The sequence below is a fragment of the Panicum virgatum genome, chromosome 3K (genome assembly GCF_016808335.1).
Source record: "Panicum virgatum strain AP13 chromosome 3K, P.virgatum_v5, whole genome shotgun sequence".
Lineage (NCBI taxonomy): Eukaryota > Viridiplantae > Streptophyta > Magnoliopsida > Poales > Poaceae > Panicum > Panicum virgatum.
This window is the reverse complement of record NC_053138.1, coordinates 6,994,399-7,003,592: the sequence shown is the minus strand read 5'-3', so window position 1 is coordinate 7,003,592 and position 9,194 is coordinate 6,994,399. Positions and strand designations below refer to the sequence as shown.

Genomic DNA, 9,194 nt, shown 5'->3' with positions numbered 1-9,194 from the left:
GCAGGTACACGGGCGTCGAGTGTCGACGGGGAGCTGCCGTGGAGGTGTTGTGGCCGATGGACCGTGCGGTGGACGACGGTGAAGGGCAGCCGGGACCGGAGCTCGGACCGGGCGGCAGCTGTGGCGTCCACTCCTGGATCGAGGGCGCAAGCGGCGACGGAAGACGGGTTTCTTGGTTTGCGCCACAAAACCAAGGAGGCGGACGTCGGTTGAAGACGCCAAGTCGTGGAGGCACGGGCGTCGGTCTCGGGACTGAAGGAGGCGACAGGCGTCGACGGCGTCTAGGGCCTCGCTGCGGGCGAGGAGGTGACGGGCGTCGGGCGGCGTCTAGGGCCGTCAGAAGGCCGAGGCGGGAACGACGTCTAGGGCCACGGCGTGGAGGCGGGAATCTTCCCGCGCGTGAGGTTTTGACGGTTTTCTCAAAACCGGCCACCTACCCGGGTTTCGCGGACCCTCCAAAACCGCGGACCGGATCTTCATCGATGTGGCGGCATCGCAGCAAAGACTTCGAGTCAAAGAAAGAAGCTCCGCCATCGATCGAGGCTGTACAGCAGGGTGCTGCTGACCCGACCGGTCTGGCCGCAGCAGCCGGGTATAAATACCCCCCCAGCCCGTGGCTGGTTGAGTCTCTTGAGTCTTTTGTTTTCTCTGGGTTTTTCCTTCTCCCTGCCCCTGCTCTAGGTTAGGGCCAAGAACTCCAACGCAAAGGGAGGTTAGATTATAGCTAATCTCTTCAATCTAGAGGGTGGATGATGGGCGGATGGCTCTAGCCTTTGTATAGGTGAATTCCTCTGAGATAAATGGATGAAATTTGTTTGAGATTCACTTGTGTGTGCTGAGCATCTCGTCCTCCCCTTCTCTCTTGCGTTTTGGGTTTAATTCTCCTCTTTTGGTGTGTTTCTTGTTTGGAGGAGAACAATCCTTGATTTCGTGGTTTGATGAACTCTTTGGAACGATTCCTATGCATATAGCCTAGTGCCAAACCTCCTGGAATCATGAGTTCTCACGAATTGGCGATTTTGTGTTTTTGAGAAAACTCCAATCCTCTTTGATCTTTCCTCGATTTCTCTCGATCTGTGAATCTTTTGGGTGAGATCTTTTGGGGATATGTTCACGGGGTAGTTACAAAGCTTTCCTCCAAGTTTCATCGAATTTGGACTTCGTTTACTCAAGATTTGACATTTGGAGCTTTGTTGGCGGGCTGTCTGGGAGCGACCGGTCTGAGTAACCGGTCTGACCGGTCTGGAATTTGAATCTCCACCCCGACCGGTCTGACCGGTCTGTGCAACCGGTCTGACCGGTCACTGCAGGGCAGTTCTGCGTTTCGACTCGCTTTGCTTCCGCGCTGCGACCTGGGTCTTCTGGTTCGAGATAGCTTGTCCATAGCTATTCTCGCTGACCTAGGTCCGAGGGCTTGCGGTGATTTTGGGACATAGGCCGACGTTTCAGATTTCGAAAGAAATTTTGATCGGCTCCCATTCACCCCCCTCTGGTCGCCAGTTTCAGTCCCTCAAGATATAATGAATCAGCATGGAGAAAGGATACGATCTTCTCAAAATGCCTAGTGTCGTCATTCATATGTATGCAAGCCCATTGAATAGCTTTTGCTGATTCAGAAACTATATATTGTTCATTTCCACATGATCTTGATGAGCTAGCAAATATGCAAACACTACTTTGTTTCAGATTGTAAATCAGGGAAGAACAAAAGAGAAAGTACTAGAATGGCTTCTGAAAAATGTTAAAGAAATTAGATGGAGCACTATATTCATAATGACCCTTTGCACTACTAAGCCCACTAATCACCGGTAAAAAAAAATCATTCCAGCATGCACTTGCCTGCTTCTAGCTAGTGCCTATCACTGGGCACTTGCTTGTTTCTGCTGTGCACTGAGATAACCAAAGGGCCAAGGCAACCACATCACTCTTTCCGATTGCCCAAACACACACAGAAAATTGTGATTCAGAGGAGGCCAGGGAAAAGCTACACTCAACTTTGGAACATCCAACCAGACGATGCAGCATCTTCATCTTTATATAAGGCTGCCCCCTGCACTCCTTTGTTTCACAACCACTGATCGGTCGATCGAACCGCCTGCTCTCAAGAGTAACCGGGCATTTAGCAGCAGCAGCAGCAGCAGCTTGGCCATCATCTATCTCATTCAGTAGAGTAATAAGGCATGGATACCGGCAAGAAGGCCTATGTGGTTGCCATCATGATACAGCTGATCTACGCCGGCATGTACGTCGTCTCCAAGGCGGCATTCAACCATGGGATGAGCACCTTCGTCTTCATCTTCTACCGCCAGGCAGCGGCCACTGTTCTATTGCTGCCCCTCGCCATTGTTCTCGAAAGGTAGTTTACCGACAGTCTGTACTCTGTAGAAGTGCAAATAGTTTGCACATAGCCTATGATATATATTGATCCCATGCATACTGTATGATTTGCAGGAGGAATGCACCACCCATGTCATTCTGGTTGTTCCTGAAGCTGTTCTTCTATGCATTGCTAGGGTATGCAACACCAGCTGATCAGTATTGCTGAATATAAAAAATTAAGCCTTTGGGTACTTTGGGTTGATTTTGTTATTATCTTGGAATTTGTAGGAACACATTGAGTATGAACCTGTACAACATAAGCCTCAAGTACACCTCTGCAACCGTTGCATCGGCAACAAGCAACTCTGTTCCTGTGGTCACCTTCTTCCTGGCAGTCCTGTTGAGGTAAGCCACTAATAATTAAGCCCCCGCTTACCAAACTGAGTGGATTTAGGCATTTCTGTTTGACTTCCCCAAGGCCAACATATAAAAGAAGAAACAGTAAGCTAATAAATAATCTCTGAACATTACACACCTATCTACCTGCAGGCTGGAGGTGGTGAGGCCGAGAAGCCCCTCGGGCCTGGCCAAGGCCGCCGGGGTGGCGCTGTGCCTTGCCGGCGTGCTGACCATCGCCCTGTACACGGGTCCGTCCATGAGCCCGGTGAACCACCACCGCGCCTTCGCCGGCGCGGCGGAGCATCATCACGAGGCGAGCGGCGGCGGCGGCGGCAGCAAGGGGAGGTGGATCAAGGGCACGTTCCTGATGCTGCTGTCCAACACGACGTGGTCGCTCTGGATCGTCCTGCAGGCCTCCCTGCTGAAGGAGTACCCCAACAAGCTGCTGTCGACGCTGGTGCAGTGTCTGCTCAGCACCGCCCAGTCCTTCCTCCTCGCCGTCGCCGTCGAGCGGGACCCCGCCGCCTGGAAGCTCCGGCTCGACGTCGGCCTCCTCGCCGTCGGATACTCCGTGAGTGCAGTGCATCAGCGACGCTTATGATTTCGTTCGTTGCTGCAATGAATTTCAGACCAGATAGAGGATCAGAGGAGTGCTGTTACTGACTGGCTAATTGGATTTCCATATATACATCTGCAGGGTTTCGTGGTGACGGGCGTGTCGTTCTACCTGCAGGCGTGGTGCATCGAGAAGCGGGGGCCGGTGTTCCTGGCCATGTCCAACCCGCTGGGCCTCCTGCTCACCATCTTCTGCTCCTCGTTCTTCCTCGGCGAGATCGTCCGTCTCGGCAGCCTCCTCGGCAGCGCGCTCCTCGTCGGGGGGCTCTACAGCGTCCTCTGGGGCAAGAGCAAGGACCACCTGCACCACCCGCCGCCGCCGCCGCCGCAGCCTAGTCTCGAGGCGCCGCCGAAGCACCGGAGCACCGGTAGCATCTGCAGCAACGGCGACGACGAGGAGAAGCAAGAGGTCAAAGTAGAGCAACGCCGCAAAGGTGATCAGGAGGAGACGTAGCTCAAGGACTTGTTCGCCATGGAGGCGTCGCCGCTGCGTCATCAGGTTGATGAGCGAGAGTCTGTCTCAGAGACTCAAACATGTACGTATGCCGTGTATACGCTTATGTATAATACAGAAGCTTTCTACATACGTGCCGGCTAGTAGCCTAGTATATGTACAACGTGCTATTGTACTCCTGTATTTCCAATGCATTGGTGTACCTTTTTTTCTGGATTTTTTTGAGAGGATTTCTGGACTTTCCTTTTTTTTTTGAGAATTTCTGGACTTTCTGGTCCAGCGAGCTGCGTGCAAAGTAAGCGCTTTTATTATTTTTATATTTTTTATTTTCGTTTTTTACAAAAATATATTTTCGATTTGGAAATTTACAGAAATATACCCGGCCGCCCGGCAGCGGCAGGGGCATTTCTGAAAAAAATTTCACGAAAAAAATTACACGCAGATCCCGGGGGCCGGTCGCCCGGTAGCGGGGCGGCCGGCCCCCAGCCGCCCGCCTGCGGGGCGACCGGCATCCCATCACGGCACCAAGCGCACGAGCCAATGCAGCAGGCCAGCGCTGCCTCATCAGGGGCGCACGACCAGGAGGAGTCAGCCCGTGCAGCTTCAAGCTCAGCAGCAAGGCAAGGTAATTTTCTATAGCTAATTCTCATGTCGTGTCCCTTTCATGCTATAGGAATGTTCAGTTATTTAATTGCTGCATGTTTGCTCTGGCCGGCTCTTCTGAGTAATGGATTAGCTTTTGCTCGGTAATCTTTTCTAGTTTTTGTTTGCTTAATTAAGAGGGCTCTTTTATAGTATCCAGTCTATTTTATTTTGGTGAGTCTCTTAATTGACCTTTTAGTTTAGCTTTGCTTCCACTATTTATCTGTGACCAAGGCTGCTTGGTCACAGATAAATAGTGGAAGCAAAGCTAAACTAAAAGGTCAATTAAGAGACTCGCCAAAATGAATAGACTGGATACTATAAAAGATCCCTCTTAATTAAGCAAACAAAGAACAGCATTTGGTCACAGATAAGTAGTGGAAGCAAAACTAAACTAAAAGGTCAATTAAGAGACTCACCAAAATGAATAGACTAGATACTATAAAAGAGCCCTCTTAATTAAGCAAACAAAAACTAGCAAAGATTATCGAGCAAAAGCTAATCCATTACTCAGAAGAGCCGGCCAGAGCAAACATGCAGCAATTAAATAACTGAACATTCCTGTAGCATGAAAGGGACACGACATGAGAATTAGCTATAGAAAATTACCTTGCCTTGCTGCTGAGCTTGGAGCTGCGCGGGCTGCCTGCTCCTGGTCGTGCGTCCCTGATGAGGCAGCATTGGCCTGCTGCATCGGCCCGTGCGCTTGGTGCCGTGATGGGATGCCGGTCGCCCCGCAGGCGGGCGGCCGGCCTCCAAGGATCTGCGTGTAATTTTTTCGCGAATTTTTTTTTTCAAAAATGCCCCTGCCGCCCCGCTGCCTGGCGGTCAGGATATATTCATGTAAATAACAAAAATAATGTGGCTGTATTGGGCCAAAATTGCTGCAACTGCTACATACACTTGGTAGCCCAACAACGGGCGAGGTCGAGCAGCCAGCCCAGATAAGTGCTACGGCCCATACGAGGCCCACGAGCAAGGAGCAAAGTAGTTGTAGATGGTGGCCTTCTCCGGCCGCCCCTCGCCGGCCGCCGGCTGCCGGTGGTAGGTGACGTGGACGCCGGCCACCGCCGACCGGCCCAACTATTCTGTTCATGGAGGAAGCAGCAGGTCTGTGTATGGAGAAGAGCAAGATCGAGCTGGTAAGACGAAGGGATGATATCTCCCGCCTCCTTGTAAAACCGCAGCTGAAGTTCCAAATCTCGGTGATTAGCAGCTATGCGATAACATACTGTTGCATCCTTAATTAGACTATGATGTTACACCATTAGCTGCAGATAATCAAGAACTTCCTCATTTGAGATATAAGGGATTATTCTGAGTTTGCTCAAACTATTCTAACTTTAACAAGTTTATGAAGTATTAATTTATAGAAGAGTGTCAGCATCTGCTTGCACACAAAGAAAATAAACTATGAAGACTTATATATAATCGATCTAATTAGGCTAGCTAGTTTGACTCAACACACTTATATATTTTAGAACAGAGGTCGTAATTTACAAAACACATGCCTGGCATGTGATGCTCATATACTATAATTTCTTCTTTGATGTTTTCTGCTATATTAGTTTTCCCTTTGTTTAGGTATAATAAATAGGTAATGGCATATATGAACTGTTGAGTCTTCAGCTAAAAGTTCGGCCCACCAGTGCAGTTCGGTTCGATTTTGATGGTATACTAGTTTTTTGTTCTCTTCTTGCAATGCCATTACATTTCTCTTTTCCAAAATGTAATAGACATAGACATTTACATACTGAGGGGACCGAAAAGGCGACCAGAGGGGGGTGAATGGGAGCCGATTAAAAATTCTCGCAAGCAGAAGTTCGGCCTATGATCCCAAGTGCGCACCCAACCCTGGATTCCTAGGTGAAGTGTGGAATAGCTATAGAGGAGCTACACCAACACAAAACAGCCCTAGGAACAAACGAGAATAAATGCGGAAGCAAACACGAAGAACATCACAAGATTCAGCACGGTATATATCACCCGTTGATCTGACGTACAACGACTTGAGTACGCCGATTTAACCGATGATACGGAGCCTGCAGCACGCTAAAACAGTGCACCGGTTAAACCGACAAAATCGACAATTAACGCCGGTGCAGTTGTCCAGAGAAGCAGCAAAACACCGTAGTGAACACCGGTTAAACCGACGTGCACAGGGAGCACCTCGTCGGTTAAACCGATGCCCAGAATAGGACTAAACCCAGAACCACTCACCGGTTAAACCGATGAGGGACAAAATGAACTCGTCGGTGCAACGGTTCAACACCCAGAGATGCTGTCACGAAAACAAATACACCGGATGATCCGGCGTTGTTGCAGCGGCGCAACAGAGAAGCATCGGTTCAATTCGTCAAAAACCCTAACAGCCGAAACACCTACTCACCGGTTGATCCGACGAGTATATGTTTAAACACGTCGGTTCATCCGGTGATAGGGAGAATTCTATTCGAGTCCAGAAACATTTTTCCAGCCCGCGTCCTATGGAAAACTCGATGATTGGAGGATCAAATCAAGTCCAAAGGAGCTCAAATTTTGGGGAGATGAAGATGATGACTTCAAGAACACACCCCCAAAAGATTTCAACGAAAGTCCTCACGGATTAAGAGGAATCGAAAGAAATCGGAGCAAGAGCGTGGTTTTCTCTAGAATGCAAAAACTTCGATTCGTGGAGACTCGTGATTCCGGGGAATTTAGCACTAGGCTAGATGGATTAGAAGTACCCCAAGGAGTCACAAAATCACCGCCGTCCACTGCACGGTCCATCGGCCACAGCACCTCCACGGCAGCTCTCCGTCGACACTCGATGCCCGTGTACCTGCAACCAAAGACCAAGCACACGATCACACCGCACGGTTGACAATTCACTCATCACAATCAAGAGTGAGTGCTCCACATTCCTCAATCTCCCCCTTGATGAGTGCATTGTCAACACTCCACAATCGAACAAAAAATGAACTAAGAGAGAAGCAAAAACCGAGAAGAACAAAGAAGATGAAGAACTTGAACAAGTGACAAAAGCTCGAAAGAATCAAGAACATGTCACTTGACCAAGCAAAGATCGATTCCCTAAGACAAGGGCAACGGCTCAACGCAATCGATCAAACACAACCATGACTCCTCAAAGACAGAGGTAGGGCTCGACACAGTCATGCTAGAAGCAAAGAGAAAACCAGGAGCTAAACAAAGCAGAAACTCCCACTGAAATGCATTCCCCCCTTACCAGTGCAACTCTCACCACATGCACAACAAGTTTTTGAAACTCTCAAAAATCAAACAATTGTCCCCTTGTTCGATCACTAAACTTCTCCCCCTTGTTGGCACATGCACACATCAAGGCTCAACAGACCTAAAGCTCCACCTGAAAATATGCTATGCAATGAATGCAATGCAGGAGGTGTAAGTGAAAGCATTCAGGGATACAAGAATATGAGCAACATCTAGTCACAAGCATGTGTGCATCCATAAACAAGACTTGCATCTAGCTCAACAGGGTATATCAAATCAGTCTAGAGCGAAGCAAGTTCAGTTTAGCAGAAATAAAAGCATCACCCATGATCTAGCACTAACAAGTAGGGAATGGAAATCAGTGCTAATCAAACTCATACAGGTGAGCCAAAAACAGCCAAGGCATGTTGCGAACACTCATTATGCAATCAAATTATATCAAACAAATGTTAATGCCAGGGGTTGAAAGCTTTTCATGCTTTACTTAGCAACGAGGCCAAGCCAATGCCAAAGACAATCAGAAGCTTAAGACACTCGTTTTAGTCATGCACGGCCTTGCCCGGGTTCTCACAAGTGTAAAGTGAGCCGCCCCGAAAGCTCGATCAGTGCGACAAGCAATCCCACCTAGATCTTCCCATTCCATTTCAAGCACAATTCAACCAATTTTATCAAATTTTAGATCATGTCAAATATGAATTGCTGAACCAGGAAGAGTTGCAACAAGTTAAGTATCAAGAAGCTACACTAGCATGAATAAGATAGCAAAGCATATCAACACGCCCTAACATGCTAGTAGCCAAGACAGGGTGACCATGTTTTCGAATTTTCAAATCAAAATAGCTTAATTCAGAGGATATCATATACACAGTGGAGCAAGCTATTCATGATCATGTTTATAAACTCACACTAGCAAACACTAGGAGGTCATAGCAATGTATACAAGAATGCTAGTGCAAGTGAGGCAATGCAAGATGCAGAAATGTACAATGCATATGCACAAACCAACTACTAAACCTAGAAAACAAAGAGAAGAACAAATAAAACCTACAAAGCTAACCAAAGAAAAGCTAGCAACTAAAAGGGGTAACAAACCCCAAGCTCCCCTCGCAAGCGAGCAAAGATCTCATGCTCAAGTGGTTTGGTAAAGATATCTGCTGTTTGCCTCTCGGATGGTACATGGATCATGTCTATGTGGCCTCTCTCATGGTTATCTCGTAGGAAGTGGAACCTGATGTCTATGTGTTTGGTTCTGGAGTGGAGCACTGGGTTCTTTGCAATGCAAATGGAAGACATGTTGTCTATAAAGATGGAAACCCTACCAAAACTCAACCCATAATCCTGCAAGGTTTGTTTCATCCAAAGAATCTGAGAGCAGCAGCTAGCAGCGGCAACGTATTCGGCTTCTGTGGAAGAGAGCGCTACACTAGCTTGCTTGCGAGAGGACCACGAAACCAGCGATGTACCGAGAAAATGACAAGTGCCGGAAGTCGACTTCCGATCCAGCCGATACCCGCCAAAATCGGCATCCGAAAAG

The 9,194-nt window shown here is 48.4% G+C and overlaps 1 protein-coding gene across 1 annotated transcript; it reads left to right on the top strand.

Moving 5' to 3' along the window:
- The first annotated feature begins 2,059 nt into the window (after nucleotides 1–2,059).
- LOC120697173 (WAT1-related protein At5g64700-like) lies at nucleotides 2,060–4,027 on the top strand. Its single transcript, XM_039980313.1, has 5 exons — nucleotides 2,060–2,356; nucleotides 2,452–2,514; nucleotides 2,608–2,724; nucleotides 2,869–3,289; nucleotides 3,416–4,027. Exons 1-5 carry the CDS (start codon nucleotides 2,181–2,183, stop codon nucleotides 3,785–3,787), a joined length of 1,149 nt encoding a protein of 382 aa, XP_039836247.1. The 5' UTR covers nucleotides 2,060–2,180; the 3' UTR covers nucleotides 3,788–4,027.
- The last annotated feature ends 5,167 nt before the right edge of the window (nucleotides 4,028–9,194 follow it).